This window comes from Schistocerca americana, chromosome 3, assembly GCF_021461395.2.
Source record: "Schistocerca americana isolate TAMUIC-IGC-003095 chromosome 3, iqSchAmer2.1, whole genome shotgun sequence".
Lineage (NCBI taxonomy): Eukaryota > Metazoa > Arthropoda > Insecta > Orthoptera > Acrididae > Schistocerca > Schistocerca americana.
The window spans coordinates 784,613,861-784,636,603 of record NC_060121.1 but is presented as its reverse complement, the minus strand read 5'-3'; the positions used below and the strand labels follow the sequence as shown (position 1 = coordinate 784,636,603).

General features: G+C 41.4%; 1 protein-coding gene across 3 annotated transcripts in view; it reads right to left on the bottom strand.

The window, feature by feature from the left end:
* Nucleotides 1–22,743, bottom strand: part of LOC124606646 (fidgetin-like protein 1) — a 196,238-nt gene that overhangs the window by 156,698 nt on the left and 16,797 nt on the right. For all 3 annotated transcript variants that reach the window (XM_047138645.1, XM_047138644.1, XM_047138646.1), the window contains exons 2-4: nt 14,584–14,720; nt 12,199–12,366; nt 1,649–1,837 (exon numbers count right to left, since the gene is read on the bottom strand). In XM_047138645.1, the coding sequence (XP_046994601.1) occupies nt 1,649–1,837; nt 12,199–12,366; nt 14,584–14,720 (494 nt within the window). The remainder of the gene's footprint in view (nt 1–1,648; nt 1,838–12,198; nt 12,367–14,583; nt 14,721–22,743) is intronic.

Sequence of the window (22,743 nt, the reverse complement as noted above, 5' to 3'; positions counted from 1 at the left end):
AATATAGTGATCAGGTGCTCTTCAGCAAACAGAAGTTACTTTGCCTTATATAATGAAACAGGCTGTATTGGGTCATGTGGAGTACCTGATGCAGCAGGTTTTGTAGTATGCAATACATGCTAAAACAGATGTGGGTAGTGTATAAAGACACTTAGTGAATAAGGTCACTTAGTGCAACAGTGTGAAATAGTTGTAACGAAAATGTTAAACTGTGTCACAGACCAATTAATGTATGTTCTTAATCAGGTAAAGTAATGTACAGTTAGAATAAGTCATTATCACTTTGATATGAATTTAGGGATGTTTTGAAGAGAAAGAACAAGTTCTGGAATCAGTGTTAACAATGTATAAATGGTAGTAACCTTTTTCATTCAGTTTTGTAATTATAATTCAATCAGTATAATTCATTGTTTGCCATAATGCAAATTAACTGTGTAAACCATTAATTTTGGAAAAGCTTAACATTTATGTATCTTTGCAAGTCATTATATACAGAAATTCACTGCAATGTCCACATATTACGAAAACTAGAGAAGATTCGTTTAAACTGGAGAAATAATGTTACAAGAATGATTCATTAGTTGTTTTTTTTTTTGTAACACAATTTAAACATTTTGTGATGTACATAATTATTATGCATTTTAGCTTTCAAATGTTGTAAAATGTCATTTTGAACGTTTGAATTGTAATTTTGAAGTTGTAGAAATATTACCAGCTCAAAATTGTTTCATACAACTGCATAATTAATTAAATTAGATAAAGATATTTGAGAATGTTCTGGACTGAATAATAATAACTTTATTGTTAACTGTATGTATGTTTCAAAATTGCACTTGTAAAAGATCGTTAATTTTAGAAATGTGCATTATCATTGTACTTTTTTTAATTTCTACTAAAACTGTGCAATGTCAGTTTTTGCTGGATTAACTTATTGCAACTGCAACATCAAACACGAAATAACATAATAATGTCAAAGATCATAATTGTTAAAAGGTGTATAAATACACCTTGTTGAAAGCCTTTGAGGTGTATGTGGAGTGCAGCTGGAGTACTATCTGGTGGGCACTGGTTCCTGTAAAGTAGTGACAAATAAAAAAGTGTCGCCAACAGATTAATTGGTGTACATTTGATAGAGACCCAAGACTTTCTGCAGCAAAGTTATCACCTCCAAAAATGTAAAACATGGTATGAGTACTATGTTAAACCTGAATTGACAGGATTGCTACGTTAGATTTGGTGAATGGAGCTGGTATGAGAAGTTATGTTAGATTTGACATTGGAGCTGGGCTTCTGGACCTTTTTATGTTTCACTTACCAGTAGCAGATTACTTATTGTCACACGCTGACGGTCAATTATTTATTCTCTTTTGAAGCCAGCATGTTCACTTCTGGAGGCCAATGTGTCTTACCCATAAGCCACTTCTATAGTGACAGAAAATGTCTTAGTTATCTAATCACCATGTTTTACTAGAGACCCAGCAGAAAGTAAACTGTACTGTTCTCATAACAGCCAGAAAACAATTTTTATTGTCCCTCAGTTTATTACTTTCTTACAAAATAAGTTTCTCCATAAATGCACTCATTTAACAGTGTACTTAAAAAAACTAAGGAAATTGATTGTAATAAAAAATGAGATAGTTCATATTACCTGTTTCTTGTTTTTGGAACAAAGGGTGGTTGGGGATTGGTGCTTGCTTCAAGTTAGAATGTAATAATGAGTTGCCACGATTAGCATTAAAGCTATCTTCTACCTCTACGGGTAAATCAGACCCCAAATATTGCTGATTATTATTCCGCAAACCAGTTGCCGATCCATTGTGGGATGACGTACTGGGCACTGAAAAGGTGATAATGTTTAGAAGATTATCCTAATTAAAATAATAAAGTAATTAAAAACTACTACTGCCCAACAAACTCTGTCCTTCCCATAAACTCTGTGGTAGCTGTAAAGCAAAGGCATGTTTCTATATGATACTATCATGTCGTAACAATACAATAGCACAATCAACAGTGAACAATGAACAGCTTAACCCAAGAATGAAACAAAAGAGTACTGCACCAGGAGGTAAAGGCCATGACATTCACAACACACATGCAAGAGTCTAAAAAGGCTGCTGAAATATTAGCAAAACTGTAAAATAAACAAAAAAGTAAAAGAAATTGGGGTGTTCGAAATATTAATGTGTTTGGACCTCAACATTATCATAGAAAATGTCTTAGCCGTTGTTAGGAATTTTGTATAGAATTAGACTTATCAGATCATCTTTTTCAACTTGCAGTCTCTATAAGGCACTCTAAGTGTAGGCATCCAAAAAGGGGGAGGGTGGAAGGGCAAACGGGGGGATGGGGGGGGGGGAGGGGGGGGGGGAGCCCAGGTATACAAATATTTTATTTATTACAGAGTTCTAGGTACAATAGTCTATAATGGTATTCAGTACATAGAAAAGTAAAAACAACCATCAGCGAAATTAAAAGCTAAGGTATCACCATCAAAAGTGCAAGAGATATTCTACTGTTACAAACAGAGCATCTCTCTGGTGTGATTAAGTGCTAGAAGATGACATTGGAGTCATTGTGGAAGACATAAAGGTTCCAGTTTTAGATCAAGAGTTTAAAACAAATTCAAAAGACTTTCAAGCAAAAAAGGCAGAACTTTCAAGCAAATAAGGTGGAAGGTATAGACAACATTCCTTCAGAATTTCTAAAATCATTGGGGGGAGTGGCAACCAAATGACTGTTCAACTTTGTAGAGTCTATGAGGCTGGAGATACACCAATAAACTTTCAGAAAAATATCATCCACAGAATTCCAAAAATACCAAGGGCACATAAATGTGGGAACTATCTCTCAATCTGGTTAACAGTTCAGCACAAAAGTTGCTGACAAGAATAAGAGGCTCTGTTAGATGACAGTCAGTTTTGGTTTTAGGTAAGATAAAAGCACCGGAGAGGCAGTTATGATACTGCACCTGATAATGGAAGCAACACTTAAGAAAAACCAGGATACATTCATTGCACTTTTTATTCTAGATAAAGTGTTTAGCAGTGAAAAATGTTGGAAGATGTTAGACATTCTCTGGAAAAAGAGAGTAATGTATAGGGAAATATGGATGATATGTATGAAAACCAACAGTGAACAATAAGAATGAAAGACCAAGAACAAAGCGCACAGATTAAAAAAGGTGTATAATAAAGATGTAGTCTTTCATTCCATACTGCACATTAAAGAAGCAACGAGAGTAACAAAAGAAATGTTCCAGAGTGGGATTAAAACTCAGGGTGAAAGGAAATCAATGATAGGATTTGTTGATGGCTTTGCTATTCTCAGTGAACGTAAAGATGAAAATAAAGAAGTTATCTCCGAGAAGGTGTGCACTGTAGATATTCTGGACTCACCTGTCTGCCATGTGCATCCATCCAATGTCTAGGGCTTTGTGGGAATTTGAGTAAAGGTGGAATTTTTAACCACAATGCCTCCTCAACCATTACAGTGTCCTCAGCATACTAAACAATTCCGTGTAGTAGGCAGAAAATAATTCTGGGAGCACAGTGAGCCATTTAAAACCACATAAAATTTGCTTGATTGGTTCCCAGGAATTACGCCGGATAATATTGTAAAAACCGCACAATATTTCAGCAGGACAACTGCCCGCCATCTTCAGGTGCTACAGTCGTGTCGCTGAGAAGCTCGCCAATTTATATGTTGGCTTTCTAGAACAGTGCAGGCGCCAGCGGGTGCATAACGTCATCGAAGACCAATCGTAGACGGAGTCAAATACCAGAGCCCTCTGCTGGAGAAATAGGTCGAGGTCTGCGGAAGTGTGCCGCGCCGCGGGAAAATGTGGCCGGGAGCGACTGACCCCGTTCACGCGCACGAGGTGTTAGCGCGCGATTTAAGCATCTGCGTTAAGGTTTCCCATCTGTGCTGACTCAGTGCAGTTATTAATCTGTGGCTGACGATTTCTTAGTGCCGCCAAGGCTGGCTCCCAGGCTTTGCTCAGGTGAAACCTCGTGTCTCTGTTTATTAGTTAACTGCCTATACATATTTTGACTGCCTCTTTGATGATGGAGTCCTAGTATGTGTAAGCATACGAGAGGATCTTGGTTTCTTCATAGTTCATGCCGTGTCCCGTGTCAAGGCTGTGTTCAGCAACCACAGATTTCTCTGGCTGACTCAACCTCGTGTGACGTTTATGTTCGTTGCATCTGTCTTTAACTGTGCAACACGTCTGGCCAATATAAGACTTCCCACAGTGACATGGGATTTTATATATTCCTGGTCTCCTCAGGCCAAGGTTGTCTTTAACACAGCCCAGCACTGATTGCTCTCGTGCTGGAGGCCGGAAAACACATTTAATCCGATATTTCTTGAAAATTCTGCCCATCATCTGTGTTTAATATCACAGATAAACCACTGAGTGAAGCTGCAATGTCAGTGTTAGAAAAGGGACTTAATTTTGCACCTACTCCCAAGACCTTGCCCATCAAGGAGTTCATCAGTGCTTTGAACAAGGTGTTTTAAAACTTCCGAATGATGCTGCTGAAGAAATAAGGCAAGAGGCTTGCAGATCAATAACCAGGATGCCTGCACCCAAGCAGAACGTCACCACTGAAGAAAGAAGAGCGTTCCGTTCTTTAAAAGAAGACAATTATATCGTAATTTTACCAGCTGACAAGGGTAACGCCATTGTTCTTCTGCCTGCTACATCTTATTTTGGCAAGATGATGGACTTATTACAGGATACAGTGTATCGTCATCTCCAGAAAGATCCGACAGATGCTGTACAACGGAAGACATCCGTTCTCCTCAAATCCAGCCAACTTCCTCACCATCTGAAGAAGAGTTTAAGGGAATGAGCACCAGTTCCACCACGACTTTATGGCCTGCCAAAGATACATAAGGAGAATGTTCCGTTCGCCCTATTGTCAGTAATATAGGTGCCCGAACATACCACCTAGCTAAACGTCTGGCTTCTCTTCTGAGTCCCATGGAGGGTAAATGTGAACACCATATTTGAAACTCAGAAGATTTTATACGGTGACTGAAGAACCTGCGCCTTGAATCTACAGACTTACTAGTGAGTTTTGATGTGTTTTCTTTGTTCACACGAGTGCCTCTGATGGACTCATTACAACTCATAGGAGCTAAGTTGGAAGAGGGCAGCTTACACCTTTTCAAACACGTGCTTACTTCGACTTACTTTTTATTCAACGACCAGTATTTTGAGCAGACTGATGGTGTTGCTATGGGTAGCCCTCTGTCTCCAATAGTAGCTAATCTTTTTATGGAAGATTTCGAGGACAAAGCACTTCAGATGGCAGTTTTGAAACACAAATGTTTTTGGAGATATGTAGATGATACGTTTGTGGTATGACCGCATGGGACAGCAACGCTTCCTTCAATTCTGGAACATCTGAACTCCCTCCATCCAAGCATCTGTTTCACCATGGAGATAGAGAAAGATGGTGAGCTCCCGTTTCTGGATGTTTTGGTTCATAGAAAAGGAGACAGCTCCTTGGGTGACAGTGTGTTCCGGAAGCCTACGCACACAGACTTGTATTTACAAGCTACGAACTGTCATCATCCCTCACAGTGCAGCAGTGTATTACAGATGCTAGTGCATAGGGCTAGAGCCATCTCCGATCAGGACAGCTTATTGGCAGAGCTTAGCCATCTTTGCTGTGTGTTTGCCCAGTACAGGTACTCCGAGAAGCAGATCCGGAATGCATTTCGACCAGCACGCTCCAAACCTCAAGAACAGCCTGAAGAAGCAGAGAACACCACGGGGTTGGTTTTTCTACCGCATGTCGGTGGCATGTCTTTTAAGATGGGCAGAATTTTCAAGAAATACCGGATTAAATGTGTTTTCCAGCATCCAGCACGAGTGCAATCAATGCTGGGCTATGTTAAAGACAACCTCGGCCTGAGGAGACCAGGATTATATAAAATCCCATGCCATTATGGGAAGTCTTATATTGGCCAGATGTGTCGTACGGTTAAAGACAGATGTGACGAACATAAACGTCACATGAGGTTGGGTCAGCCAGAGAAATCTGCGGGTGCTTAACACTGCCTTGACACGGGACACGGCATGAACTATGAAGAAACCAAGATCCTCTGGTATGCTTCCACATACTGGGACTCCATCATCAAAGAGGCGATCGAAATACGTATAAGCAGTGACCTAATAAACAGAGACACGAGGTTTCACCTGAGCAAAGCCTGGGAGCCAGCCCTGGCGGCACTAAGGAATCATCAGCCGGAGATTAGCAACTGCACCGAGTCAACACAGATGGGAAACCTTAGCGCAGATGCTTAAATTGCGCGCCAACACCTTGCGCATGAACGGGGTCCGTCACTCCCGGCCGCATTTTCCCACAGCGCGGCGCGCTTCCGCAGATCTCGACCCATTTCTCCAGCAGCGGGCTCTGGTATTCGACGCCATCTATGATTGGCCTTCGATGACGTTATTCTCCCGCTGGCACCTGCGCTGTTCTAGAAAGCCAACATATAAATTGGCGAGCTTCTCAGCGACGTGACAGTAGCACCTGAAGGTGCTGGGCAGTTGTCTCACTGAAATATTATGTGGTTTTTCCAATATTATCCGGAGTAATTCCCGGGAACCTATCAAGCAGAGGCAATGCCGGGAAAGCCTCAAACAGCACACATAAAATTTATTTTTAAATGTTTAATCTGGAGTACTGGTTTTCCTGCAATACAATTCTAAATTTTCTGCAGTTGCTAGCAACAACCATTCCACAGAAGTTCACTCTTCAGGTTTTAACCTATTTTGAGTTAGTCCTGAACACTGACAAAGACCACATGGATGAATCCAACAGTGAAATTAACTTTGCTGACAGCCAAAAAGACACCTTTCATCAACCCACCTACGAAACTGCCATGTGGGGAGAAACCACAGCTGTTCAACATGGCTGGTAAACTTCCACATGTGACATTGTCCTGAGGCAGTTTCACAACAATCAGCAAGCAGCGAGCACAGTGACAGTTATATCCATCACCGATAGTCAACATGACCAGCAAAAGGTAGGAAACAATACTGAAAATTTCTATGAACAATATGATGTTGGTCCTTACACTGCATTCACTGAAAGTGCGCATAAAGAGAGAAGCTTTTGGAGGTTACATCCAACAGCTGTAGGTTGGGAGATATAAGTTCAGTCTGCAGATCTCAAACAGTGCTACACAAATCAAATCATCAAGCCATAACCACGTCAAAACCGAATTAGAGACAGCAGCAGCTGCTATGGTTGAAAATGCTGTTTTCACTCAGGAGGGTCTTGCAATATATACGTCCACTTTCCTTACAAGACAACAGGAAAAATGAAAGATGTAATGACTGGTGAGTTGCCAGAAGAAGAAATAATGGATGTTATCAGTGTCAATGTCCAGTACTCCCAAGTCAAGCAGTATGTTAACAAACTCATAGAAAATGAACAGATTAAGGGATCAGTGTAACCAATATCTCTTGTAACCTTCAAAGTGCAGAAAGGATCCAACTGTTTATGTACACGGTGTGCACTATTCTGTCACACTGTGTGTGAGAACTATTCTGCAATGCTTGAACTACTTATGGTATGCTCACTCCAGTAAAAAATGTCATAGTACGAAATGCTGCAGTCGCTGCTCCACACTGCACAACGCAAGTGTGTCAAACAAACACCTTGCTTTTGTTCCACTCAGGAGGACATCTGTCTAATTATAGTGTGCCCAGAGTACGTTTGACTTAGGAGAATTAACCAGCATATGGCTATAGAAGGCATAACATACCAACAAACAGTCTCAAGGAAATTTAGTAATGTAAGCAGATGTAGTCACAGGAAACTTGGCACCCTCCCAGACAATTGTATTTTCTCAGTCCAATATAGTTGGCCACCTGATACATCAGGCATCACAAAACCTTTAAATGAAAGTAACTAATCTTTGCAAGTCAACCACTTGAACACACATCACGTTTTACCAATGTCGACTACATATTCCTGGGAAAGGCTTCATATGTTTAACAATTCAAGAGGCAATGATGAAGCAAATAGGGCAGAGACAGCAGTGGCACAACAGAGAACTGCACAGGAAAGAGTACATTCGGTACCGGATAATATGTATGAAAGCTTATGGATGCCAGAGTTCACATCACTCCACACACTTTCACAGGCTTCAGGAGGGTCCAGTTGTTAGAACTGCTGAATAGGTAAAACTGATAATGGGTAGCCCACATGCAGGACTGGACAACAGTAACATAAGAGAATTCATTGCAGAATTGCTACCCAGTCTGTAACTCAACAATGGCAAGATATGTTAACAAAATGGTCCACCAGAAAGCTCATTCCAATAAAAATAACAAACACAACCTCCTACATTTTTTACACTCAACCAGATACCAATATGTGCAATGTTTGAAACCTGGTTGCTTCTTGGATTTAATGTAATTCAAGCCAAAAGAGATTATGGATATGAGGGGAGTACACTCTGCATAAGAAAAAGGAATCTCATATAAAATTCGAGGACACTCCAAGCTTCTGAACAAAGAGGAATAAATACACATAACTTCCATTTACAGATTGCAAAGGATGACCGTAATGAAACAATAGCTGAGCATGCTGGTTAGTTTGGTAAGGCATCTGTAGATAACATTGTGAGATTTTAAGGCACCATCACCTTACTAAGGGCTCAGACCAAGAAGGCAACATCCGCAAAACGACAGCGGAGACTGTCAATGTACATAACTTAATCATTTTAAATGATTGTTCCCTGACAAGGATAACTGTATCAAGTGACCATGTAGATATATGACTGGCATCAATGAGTTCTTTAATATTAGACTTCACATGGAAGGGAGTTACATAACCTCTTAGATCTGAGCAGCTAACCACCATTCGCAGATGTGATGCAGGGATGATACATGGTGTCATATGGCTAGCCTACAGGTGGAACATTCTGAAAATGGAGTGCAAGAAGCACAATACTGTGCTTTCAGAAAAGATACAGACTTTTCCAGCATGTGGACAAACAATAACGAGCCACGCTAATTTTATTGCTTGTATTAACGAACCACCAGGGGCAAGTACAGCAACTATTCAAATACGAAATGAAATCTGCAAGGATAAATTTCTGTAACAACCTTAAAGATGACCCCAGCTCAAGCATCTGACAACAAATATACTTTATTTGTGGAGCCTGAAACAAAAATAGTACAAGAGTGCTTCAGAAAAAAAATTAGTGAATGACTTCTTTGAACACTTGGCACCAGACTCATTTGAACAAGACACCGATGAGGAAGGAGATCATTTCCTGACAAACACTTTACTGTTCCAGAACTCAACAGCCTTCTTATTTGGGAGAACAATGTCCCAGGAACTGATAGTACACATTACCACATGCTCTCTTCCTTAATGCAGAAAGGGAGGCCTGGAAAGGAAGGAACCATCCATGTTGTACTTGTAATAATATTTGAAACAAAAGAAATAATATCCCCAAATAGAAGTCATCATGAATAGTGCTGACAGGAAAACATAGTGAACCACCTCATTTTCAATTAAGTTCACTGACCCCATGCACTGAACGACGCATCATGGGCTAGACAGTGTTCTGGGTTTGTGATGGTGGGTTGGGAGGGAGACAGTGTTTGCAAGCTTGTGAATCCCCAAAACTCACGTTAGCTGCATTGGTGCAGTGCTGCTGTCAATTGAATCCAATGTTGCCAGAAGAGAGAGGTTTCCTGAGGCATCAAATACACGGCCATTTTAAAGACTGGTGGGAATCTGAAATCAAACACTGGACATTTTTAGATTAATTTTGAGTATAAGATGTATCTGAATTATGGAGGTAATTTTTTGAAGGAAAAATTACGTCTTATAGTCCATAAAATATGGAAATAACCTACATCCATGAATGTTTCAGGTGTTTACCTTATTGATGTTGGTCGACAAAGTGTGGAGGCAGAATATTTCTGACAGCATCATCAGAAAACTTATCCACTTACTTTCACATCGATCACTGGTTGTAAGAAGTGGAAATAATTACGCGGGACCGAGAATGACAAGCAATGAACTACCACAGGGATCAATTATCTCTCCCCTGATTTTCAATATATTTACACTGGTTCTATATAACAGTTAGTCACAAAAAGTAACAATTTTACGATATGCTGATGACTTATTCAGCAAGTTACACCCTTCCTGGTGAACTGCAGGAGATTGATCAAGCTATGTCTAGACTTCACATGTACACAGTGAAGACTAGTTTGATATATCACCTAGGAAGTCTTAGGTTCTACTCTCTACCAGACACAGGGTTCCTCCTACGGAGGCACTAAAGCTTGGGCAATAAGAACCACCAGTCAAAACAGCAGTCAAATATCGTGTACTCTATACTGACCACAAACATCAGTGGAAGACACATCTTACCAAAGCTGTCATATATTGCAGAAAGTCCGCTGATATATTTATGAGCTATAATGGGTGTAAGACGAGAAGCAGATACAAACACTGGATGAGGACTGTATCGGGCTTCGGTACGTCCATACAGGGATTATGCAAGTCTTTGTTTTGAGTTGGCTCACAACACATACCTAACATAATCAGATAATTGTCAGTGAAAGGCACTCAGTGTATCCCTGGAAGCAATGCAATCTACACCAACTTACACTCAGTTGAAGCAAATGAGTCTCCCTAAATCTAAACCAGGAATACCCAAGTACAAAATTTTTACCTAAACAGTCACAGTGTGCACAAGACCAGATATCACAAACTTAGGCTGGAATTACCCAAATAATTGAATTTTGATGGAGTACCTTTCTCCAAACAACAATGCAAGATTCATCTACATCTACGATTCAAAGAAAGAAGGCAAATGTTGTTGTACTTACTGGGACAGCAACTGTCAAAATGCAATGAAAATAAGTTCCCAAAGGAACTTGCACTTGAATTATTGACACACCTGAACATTACATGATCCAACCATCTAATAACATACGACATCATGAATCTGACTGAACAGACGACAAATAAGAATCAGGAAGTTACCATGTGCTGGGTAGAAGTGCACTTTGGTATAACGGGCAATGCAATAGTAGACAAGCTAGCCAAAGCAACTGTCTACGAAAGAGCAAGAGGACACATGGAATTACCAGTTACATATCTTTCAAACATTATTAAATCAACAATCAGAGAGAACTGGAGCATAGAATGGCAAGAGACCTCCAAATACAAAGATGAAGATTATGTCAAAGTGAATTCTGTGTTGACTGCTAACTTCTGGTACGAGAAAAAAATCTTCGCACCAGAAAACTCATGAACACTATAAGTCACCACACATTCTATGACAGCTGTTACAGGAAGCACCTACATCATATTGGTCTGGTCGCATCCCAAATGTGCAAATGAGGTGATGAAGAGGATGTCACTCATCTTATTTGGCTGCTTGAACAGATACAACACTACAAGCTGCCACCTACATCTGCTCACCATCCGTTACTGTTTGCCGACCGTATCACTGTATTGCTCTCTTTGAAGGAGTTGAGATTATATCACCATTTAGATGCCTTTTTGCAGGAAGAGTAGGTAACCTTCTACATGATATTGTGTTTATTTCTATGAAAAATGTATTAAATCCAATGCACATGTTTAAACTTACATGCATTATGATAGCTGTACAAGTCTGATATCTCTTTCTCTGGGCCTCCTCAGTATTCAATGGGATCCACTATGCCATCCCTGGCTTTGGACATAAATTTCATCAATCTGTACCGCAATGAGGCTGTTCCTCATCTAAATCCAAAATTGCCTCTTTGCCTTCAAATGACTGTTGAATAAACAGTCCAGTGACAGAGTAAATATTCTAGTGCTGGTCCGTTAACAGTGATTGATGCTGGCTATTCTGGAACAGGCAATGCCCTATATGCTAAGCTCACAACGAAGAGAAGCCATCCTGTGGATAGTGATGGCTGCTCAACCTGTGTACATGAGTTAGGAACTGAGCTTTTGTAATAAGCCCCTGTTGATAATGTAATTTCCTCATAAGTGTACTGTGTTCATATCTTAAGTTATGGAGATCTTGCTGACCCATACATCTGGCAGCCATATTCAATCTGGGAGCACAAGGGCTTTATATAATCAAGGCAGCCATTAGCTGCACAAATTTGATAAAGTATGTAATTTCTGTGAAGATTCAGAAGAAACATACCTGAATTTTTGTTCCAGTTCTTCTTCAGGGCTGATCCCAGCATCTTTATGTCACTATCTGTTACTCTGGCAGCCTGACACTCTAATGTACCACTGCAGTCAAGTGGAACAAGCATCCTATTCAAGATTGATTGTGCATCCTTTAGGTCACTTTTCCACTGGAAGCTTTCTATATGATACAGAAGTTCAAATATTTTATAAGGATTTTTTTTTTTTGCTTTGAGAATTAATCAAAGATGAAAATTACTGAAATTACAATTACTAATAGGAATAACAATGTCATTAAAAATAAAAATCACTCTTCGAGAAACAGTGATGGTAATAGAAGAAGTAAAGTTAAACTTCTGAATATAACTGTTCCATCTTCAGAGTATATGTTACAGAAGAAAGAGAACATGCTTTTGCACTATCAAAATTAAGGTCCCGCATTCTGTTTCATGAAACCTGCTTGTCCGTTGGAGTTACTCCCAACGGCCTAACATTGAAAGTCCCTGTTTCTGGATGTAATCCTACTCTACACCAGCCTCTTTTACAGTTTTAAGTACAGCAATCTCCTGCACTTACCCAACTAATCTGTGACCTATATGCCTCATCTGCCTGTTTCCACTCCTGAACGATCAGTCTTTCTTTCTCATCCCATCCGGTAAGTCTCCCCTGACCCGGGGTTCAGGATGACTTTTCTGAACTGTTTCCCTTTCCCTAAACCTCTCCAGTCTTTTCCCCTTACCCCTCTTTCTTCCCCTACAACTCTTTTGCCAGAAGCAGCCACTGGCTCTGAAAGCTTGTAAAGTTAAATCCTTTCATGTGTATGTTCCCCTGCCGCCACTTGGTGAGTAGACTTTTTATCTATCCATTTACATTAAAAGAAAGAGAGGGGAAGATATATCTCAACGGAATGACTATGACAAGGATTGATCTGTAGCATTAGCGAGGATTTTTCCCTTAGTGGGAGGAATGAGGTGATGTCCATGAGAACAACTGAAGAGTTCCATCTTAAGTTAGCACAAAAATCTAGTAGATAAATGTTTTGCCCTTTGGTTCACATTACCATAAGCAACACTGTCACTGGGTTCATATGTATCGTTGACTACTGAATAACTAGCTCACCACAGTGTCAGCATTTGTAACAGGCAGAATCAAAATATGTCTGTTACAGCAGAGGCATTTGCGCAAAACATTTGAAAACACACCCTTCCTGACCACAAAAAGGAAGTAGTCAGCTACGGAACCATTCCAGGAAGGTCCCACAATCTCTTTCACTTATTAACAGTAATGACATGCGCACACAATCCTTGGAACAGAAATATAAATGAAACCAAAAATAAAAAGCAGTAACATTTTAAAAAGTAAATGGAATACATACCAAAAATACAGTTGATTTTCTGTCATATTCTTTTTCTTATCGAGTGTAGGAGTAAAATTACTGTGTACAGCCCTCTTTACATGCATTAATCTCTCTTAAATAAACATTTTAGAATTAAAGAGTGTGTGTGTGTGTGTGTGTGTGTGCGCGCGCGCGCGCTCACTAGCGAGTTTTACTGTAGCTCATCAAAAGATAACTCCGAAAGCTAGCAAGTATTCTTTCTTTTGTATGTACCTATCGACAACTCAACACTTGTACTTTTCAGTAAGTGGTTTCCTTTAATCCTGAAGTATTTACATTCTACACTTTTCCTACTACATTAATTTCTGTTATAGTATTCTCATGATACCTAAGCAAGATACTGATTATGGCAGTATAATGTTCATACAGTCTTCTTCGGATACAGGTTCACTAAATTTTCCTAGAAAATTTCACAAGAAATATATCATCTTTCTTCAAGGATTCCGATTTAAGGCCTCTGAGCAACACTCACAGTGAATTTTAAGGAGAAAAATAATTCCAAACTGGTCTTCAACAAATCTAGGTGTGCTCAATTGGTACTATCTGATAGAAAATCACCATTAGAATCCCCACAAACAATGATTCTCCACTGAAGTCTGCAAAACTTTATTAAAAGTCTCTAGCCGCTGGAGGGAAATTAAGATATTTCCTGCTAGTGGCCTGTAAACTAAAAGCTTGTGTATTTCCAAACTCACAATTGTGGCACAGCATTCATGGAGCTGTTCAACAGCTGTTCATGAATGTGAAGAGTCTAGGACTTGACTTCTTATACAGCCACTAGCCATTTCTTACTGACATCATCTTGTGCCTTTGCATGCCTGTGCATGTGTTTATACACAAACCATCTTATTTCTCACATAAAGTGGAGAGGTTTTTGTAACTCAAATTATTTCAAAAGCCTTAAAAAAATGTCACAGTGTGAGAGTTACAAATTCTTAAGCACCTTAGTTTTGCAATTTTCAGAAACTGCATATGTAACAAGGTTTGGAGAAAATAACTTACCAATTTTAGCACGTGCTGTGAGAGCCTCAATGGGCTTTGCATAGTTATTAACGTCATCATCATCCTGATTGTCAACCAATTTTGCATATTCTTGCAATTGCTCTTCTAGTATGGTGCATGTTGTTTCATTGGAAGACCTGAAAAATAAAAAAAATAAGTGTTACCAACTGTAGTGGAGGGCCCATATTCCTGGCATTTTAACCAGTGTATCAGATTTGGCAAAAAAAAAGTTTCTCCTTCAGTTAAATGAATTGAACCCTGATGTGTTCAGGAAGTTATGAGAACCAAATGTTAGAAAGAAGGTGGCACCCTGCAGCTCACTTCCTTCATTATCCATTTTACAACTCAGCAGTACGCATATCAATGATTCATCTACAACTCAGGAGCCTCTTGCTGAAATTATGTTGTGCTGTGTTTTTCCACTCTTACAGGATACTCTGATTATTCCATCAAGATAATTTCTTGAGATGTATAAGTGAGGAAGTAATATTTTTTGCCTGAAACTTTTTGGAAGGTAAGATCTCTGGAAGTTAACAGTAAACCTCCCTGTGAAGCCCCTCTTATCTTATCTGCCACTGATGTATGATGAGCATCTCCACAATGCTCTTGCATTGCCCAAATGAACCTGTTTGGTGTACTGGCCTGGCACATTCGAAGATCTGCCAGATGGTACGGATATCAGTGACTGCCACTAGGTAGCACTGCTACAATTGCAGGCATTGTGAAGTAAGGGCCACCATAAGCCATGATGTCCGCCCCACTTACAAGGCATCACAACCAACCTTTAAAGACAGCAGTGCAACTGGTCCATCTCTTAGTTGTGATTTCTCTGTATTACCATATTGATCTTGCTGCACATTGTCGTCTTGGTTCTGAATTCACTATGTCTCAGTATTCAATCTCAGATTTCCCCTGGGACGTGTTATTCTGCCATGCCATCTCCATTGTCTGTCATTCTCTCGTATTGTCCGTCTTTTGTTCTCTGGTGACTCACTGTCCACCAGTCACTGCTAGTTCTGAAGTTGTTCCCAAACTTGCCTGATTTCTGTCACTGTAACTGGCAATGAGGTAAAAGGTTAGAGGTGTTCCATGGACGCCAAGCTCTTCCAGCTTGTGGAAAAGCAACAGCTGTTCCTGCAGCAGCAGTTTCTACATCAGTTCCAATAACAATTTCAGCCTGTACTGGATTGCTTACAAGTTCAGGGTTCCCAACCCATCCAGGCTGCAGTCACTCCCCATGCCGAGTGCTGCTCACCTACATTTCTGCCATTTAACAATACAAAAGAGGATTGTGACACACATTTGCAGTGAATGAAATAACATTTCACAAGTTTTCTGGTTTTGGATGACAATCTCCAATGATCGCTCTCCCTTCCTTGGGCTTCCCCAGAGACATTTTTCTTGCTAAAGAAGTTGGCTTTACTGTCAAATCTGGTTGCACTCACATTTGAGGAGATGTATTCATTCTTGTCCAATTATTATTCACAACAATTTCATGTGTCACATTGTGCCTCAAGTTCTGTCAATACCATAAGCAGTCTGATCAGTCACATGGGTGACAGACCTGCAAGGGTTGATCGATATTGGAATATCACTTTTACAAACCCGGCTTGCAAATTTTCATATGCAGATTCACTGATCTGAGGTGACGTGGTGCAATTGGTTCCCAGTCCGGAAGTTAATACTGCAACCCTAAAACTGGACAACCCTTAGATGAAATTTTGAAAATCATACACTCATTTGAGATTGCACAGGCTGCTAACGAACACCTCATGGCTTGACCTCAAGTAGCAATGTTCCAGTCGCCACCTCGGGGGTGGAAGTCTCCTAAGTCTTCCTCCAACCAGCGTTGTCATGATTCATTGATTTCACATGTCTCTATGGCCTCTGAACAACCTATTATGTCCCACTCACATAAGCAGCAGGGTCTTCCATCATGTCCCGACTGCTTCAAGGCAAATCCACTTGCGGACTGTCCAGATCACTGGGCACACTACACCCATTGTGGGAAAGATGGGCATCTCTGCACTGTTTGACGTCAACTGTCAACACAGTCAAATGCCACCCGTCACATGCCTTATGTGATTGTGAATGAGCTTCAGGCAATTGTTTCTTCAACCTCCAAGTTATTTCTCACCCTTACAATTGGAACCTATGATGCCTTGTTATAGGTGGACACAATAGCTACTGTTTCTTTGATCAACTTCCACAGATATTTTCATCTTGGTTCCCCGACCTGGCCCTGCCCTCCGGTACACTGGTCACCTATGGAGACAGTTCAGTTCCTCTACAGGGTCAATTTACAGTCAACAGTACATACTAATAGGTAATCTCACTGATAGCTCTATTTGTTGTCGGTAGACTCTCAGGTGGCAATAATTCTGGTCTTGATGTCTTCTGGCTGTTTGGGCTCTCCATCACTGGCGAGGTTCAGGTCGTCTCCATCATGGTTCCTTTTCAGAAAGTCAGTTACCTCTGTACCACCATCCGCATCTCTGTTTGAACCTGGCCTAAGGTGCATCACGGATTTTCAGGCCCATATATTCTTATGTCCAGATGCTGCGGCCTGTGTGTGCTGAGCACGACCTCTCTTTAACTCTATACAGACTGAAGAGAGAGATCTTGCTGAGACAATTTGCAGATTCCCTTGGATGAGGAATGACAATCCATTATGATCATCAACAGCCCTTTTGGCTTATAAAAATACAGGTGCGCGCCATTTGGGATTTCTTCCACTCCAGCGATTTTCCAGAGATCCCTGAGACAGTTACCCATGTCCCTTTCTGGTTGTACTAACAATCTAGATGGTCTAATTGTCATGGGCACTATGCGCCAGGACCTTCTGCACAACATTTGTATCCTGTTTGATATGTTGCCTGATGCAGGGCTCAAGTGCCAGTTACACAAATGTCAGTTTTTTTCAGGAGCAAGTGGAATAACATAGCCACTTGCTCAACAAAGATGGATTCATCCCACCGACCACAATGTTTCTACCATTGACTTTCTGTCCCAAAATCTCCAGGAGGTGCAGGCGTTTTTGGGGAAGGTAAATCATTAGTCTAATTTCCTTCCATAGAAGGCCCACATCTCAACCAGCTGCAAAAGAAAGGTGGTCAATAAAGGTGGACAGCTGTCTGTGAACATACAATCACACAGCTGAAGCACATGTTGCACTCGGCACCCTGCATTACAATGTTTACTCCATCACATTCACTGGTTTTGTCCACAGATGATCTCCCTATGGCATTGGTGCAGTGCTGGCACAAAGTAACAATGACAGTACAGAGAAGCTGACTGCCTATGCATCAAAGATGCTGAAACCCATTCAAAAGAATTACTCACAGATTGAGAAAGAGGCTTTTGCGATCATCTTTGTTATCAAGCAGTTCCACGTTTGTCTTTTCGGGACCAAGTCTACCCTCATTACAGAAAACAAGCTGCTAGTGATTCTCTTTGGACCCCATCTCAGCTTCCAGAGTGGGTTGCACAACGCCTCTAGAGTTGGGTGCTCTTCCTCATCTCCTGCATTTATACCATTAAACACAAACTCACAGCACAACGGACAAATATGGACAACCTTTCTTGTCTTTCCTCACGGCCTGACCTGGCATTTGACCAACAGGATATCCCCTGTTTTCACATCAGTGAAGAATGACAATACACAATGGATGAGTTTCCCATTACAACTACTCACATTGCTGCGAATACCCACCGCGACACCATCTTGCGGTGTGTCATGCACTATGTGCTCTATGGGTGGCCCACTTCTTTTTCAAAGTCTGCCGAGCCTGAGCTCCAGGCACAGGCTTGTCTCTCCCACATTCTATCAATCATCTCCAGTGTTCTACTTGAAGCAGAGACAAATACTCACCATGTTGTCATCCAACCTACCTTGTGCCCACATGTTCTGCACCTCCTCCATCATGAGCACTGGGTATGTCATGGATGAAGGTCCTTGCGAGGTGCCATGCCAACTGGCCGGAACTGAACAACGATGTGGAGGAAACATCGTGCAGCTGTTCCGTTTGTGCCTGACACAAGGTAGTTCTGCCTTAGTCTTTTGCCCCCTGGCTCGCACCCCATTGCCCCTGGGATGGCATCCATCTGAACTTTGCTGGCCCTTTTCTGGGATCTATGTGGCTCATTGTCATGGATGCTTATTCTAACTATCCATATGTGGCCAGCATGGTATCCACCATCACAGATGCCACTGTCACTGCTTTTGTCCAGATTCTTGCCATCAAAGGCCTACCTCACACCATAGTGTCAGATAATGAGCCCTAATTCATGGTGGCAGCTCTTGAACAGTTCTGCACCTCCATTGGCATCAAACACTGGTTTAGTCTGGCATTTCACCACTCCTCCTATGGTGAAGTGGAGTGTATGGTGCATACGTTTAAGTAACAAATGTTGAAAGCCGTGGGTACTTCCACTTCAACAGCTGTGCTCATGCTGTTTCTCAGCACTTACCGGTCCACCCTGACCATGATCTTAACCCCAGCGGAGATCCTCCATGCATGGCAGTCACGTACTCTCCTCCACCTCCTAGCCCCACAGCCCATGGAATCCTGGACCTGACCCACCAGACGCTTTCTGCCAGGCATAGCAGTGTGGGCAAGTTCATTTGGGGTGAAATCCTATTGGGTGCCAGCCACAGTAGTTGCACCCATGTGAAGCATCTTAGGATGGTGGATACTTCGAGGTGTTTGGAACGCAGTATACCACCAGTCCCATCTGCATCTGCCAAGTGTCCTGCCTGCTGCTGCCTCAGTCTGTCCTGGAATGCGCATCTTTGATGCTCCCACACCTGCCAAGTTACAACTTATGCTCTCATCCACCAGCAGCAGTTCCAGAGGATGCGAGCATGAAACTGGAGGTCTCAGGGAAACCTCCACCCTTTCAACCATTGCCATCCACACTGTCCTTGCTCACACTGCTGGGCACCCCAGAGTTTTCTTCCCTGCTGGCAAGTTTCTATGCCAGGCTTCAAGCCATGCCATCTGTTCACCTTCCCCAGCACTGTTCAGGGCACTTCCAATCCTATGCACCCATTTCAGAGAAGAGGGATCTGGTACCTTCATGTTTGAAGACCTGCTGGGTAGTATGGACACCAATTACAGCTGCTAGGCATCACTGCTGCAATTCTGGTACTGCAGGTGCTGATGGAAGTGCACTGTAAGACACGCCTGTCCAACCAGCCTAACAAGGCTCACAGCCGCCCTTTGAAACCAGCAGCATGGCAGCTCTGTCCATTAGATTTGATTTCTCTGCATTACTGTACTGATCTCACTACATATCTTGTCTTGGTTCTGTAATCGCTATGACTTAGTATTTGATTTCAGTTTGCCCTTGGGACTTGTTATTATGCTGTACCATCTGCATTGTCTGTCATTCCCTTGTGATGTCCAGCTGTTGGTCTCTGGCGACACACTGTCGGCCAGTTGGCCAGCCACAGCAGGATCTGAAGTTGTTTCTGGGCTTGTCCAACTGCAATCACTATACCAGTGTCACAATGCTCTGTTCAGCTTGGAATCTCTCTATCTACACTATTAATTATATCTGCGAAAGGTCCCACATTGATGTGCAATCATGAAGAGTAAGATGAATGGAGATTTTGCAAGCTACTTCACTTCTTTGGTTTCTTCTAATGCATTTCAGTCTAACATCTGCTTTACCTACATTTAATTTTATGTGATTTTCACATTAAGCTGATCTAGATGCTTTCTCCTAGATATTTTACAATTTTTAATGTTTCCACTAACTGGTGGCCAATTATCTAATGACACAATAGGTCTTTCCACTTATTTATGCACAACAAACTAAATTTATTTACGTTCAGATTGAAGTAGCAGTCCCTAAATCAAGCTATATACTCTCCATTTGTATCATATACAAGGTCATTATGAATGACTGAAAGGATTCCACAAAATCACTGTAGCTGCTTAACCGACATATTATCACAAAAGTCAACACTCATATGGAAAAACTCAGTTTTACACTGTTGCAGCTGCATTTCAGACTTCTGCCACTAAGAGCACAGCAGTAACACAGTTACGCACGATAGTGAAAAGTGCTGAGAAAGCATATGTTATGCTTGAAATGCATTCACATCAGTTTGCCTAACAGTGCAATGAAACTTCGGAGCAAAGTTCAACAATGATTTACCAACTGCCAACTCCATTCAGAAATGGTAAGCAAAGTTTAAAACTTCAGAAAGCCTATGAAAAGGGTAATCAATGGAGACCAGCCCATAGTGAGTGAAGAAGTGATTGATTGCGTGCAGGCAAGTTTTGCACGTAGCCCACAGAATTCAACAAACAGAGCAAGCAGAGAGCTGAACATACTGTAACTGACTGTTTGGAAGATCTTAAGGAAACAACTGAGGCTGAAGCCTTACTGTTTGCAATGGGTACAAGCCCTGACTCTTGATCACAAAGTCAGACACTTTGAATATTTGGCACAGCTACAACAGCTTACGGATGAGATGAGTCTTTTGAGAAATTCCTCTTCAGTCATGAAGCAACATTTCTTGTGAGCAGTACAGTGATCTGTGCAGTCTCTCAGTTTAGAGTTTTCCATCAATTTATCCTCTGCAGAAAAACTGTTACTGGAAACAGTGTATCTGTACATGTTGGAAAATTGGGTTATCTACATCGTAGTCCGCATGCCACCTAATGGTGTGTGGCGGAAGATACTTTCAGTATCACTATCTGATCCCTCAAACCCTGTTCCTCTCGCAAATAGTGCATGGGAAGAATGATTATCGGTAAGACTCTGTATTGGTCGTAATTTCTCATTTTCTCCTCGTAGTCAATACACAAGGTATGCACAACGCGTCTCTTGTAACATCTGCCAGTGGAGTTCGTTTAGCATCTCCATAATGCTCTCTCACCAGCGAAATGCGCCACTTTTCATTGGATCTTCTCTGTCTCCTTTATCAGTCCTACCTGATAGAGGTCCCAGATAGATGACCAAAAATCAAGAATAGGACAAACAAGTGCCTTATAAGCTGCTTCTTTCATGGATGAGTTACTTTTTCTTAAGATTCTTCCGATGAATCTGAGTCTGGTATCTGCTTTTCCCACTATCTGTTTTATATGATCATTCCACTTAAGGTCGGTCTGGATAGTTACACCTAGATATTTTACGGCAGACGCTGTCTCCAGCTGTTGATCATCAATAGTGTAGCTGTATAGCAGTGGATTTCTTTTCCTATGTGTGTGCAATACGTTACATTTATTTACATTCAGGGTCAACTGCCAGAGCCCGCACCATTATCGAAACCCCAGTGTGCCCTTGCCCCCTAGTTCCGGGCCTGTTGCGCATACATGAATCTGGCAGCTTAGGCGCACCAGTAAAAATTTTCCAGATAGCATCTCGCTGCTTGCTGCTATTGCTTATACAGCTAACTGCCACACTTCTGTAGCCAGAAGCGGGAGAAGGTGCTACACATATGCGACTCATCTGCACATGCACATAAGCTAACTTGCAACCGCTCCAATGAATTTAATGTGAACAGTTGTGACGTAATGCTCATCGGAGGCAACTTGTTGTTATGAAACATTGCATAGTCTTCCTAAAGCCTTTGACACATTTTGCTGTTGGCAGACGCTTTATGAGCACTGTGTTTTGTTCTTGTATATGGTGCATTTCATTTGCAACTTAAGTTTTATTTTTGTATTTTTTTTCTCTTGTTCGTGTTTTATTGCTGCAGTATTATTCTGCAGTAGTGAGATACAGTAATATTCTTTGTTAGAGTATTGGTTTTTACCAGTAAAAGTTACAAAAATTTAACTGAAAACTAAAAAATGAAAAATTCCTGGAATTCTAAAAAATTCCCGGGTTTTTCCCGGACCTCCTAGTTGTCCTGGGTTGTATACACTCTGTCAATATATCCTCCATGAACATATGTGAAGCCTACGTGACCATCGGCCATTGAGCCGTCAGTGCATACTGCTTCAGAGCCCCAGAACACGTCAAGAATCAAGAGGAAGTGACAGCGGAGAGTGGCAGGGTTAACGGAGTCCCTAGGGCCATGCAAAAGGTCCAGACGAAGCTGCGGCCAAGGTGTACACCATGGAGGTGTACGTGGACAGACCGCAAGTAGAGGTGATAAAGGGAAGGACTCCAGTTCGGAGAGAAGGGACCGCACACAAACCG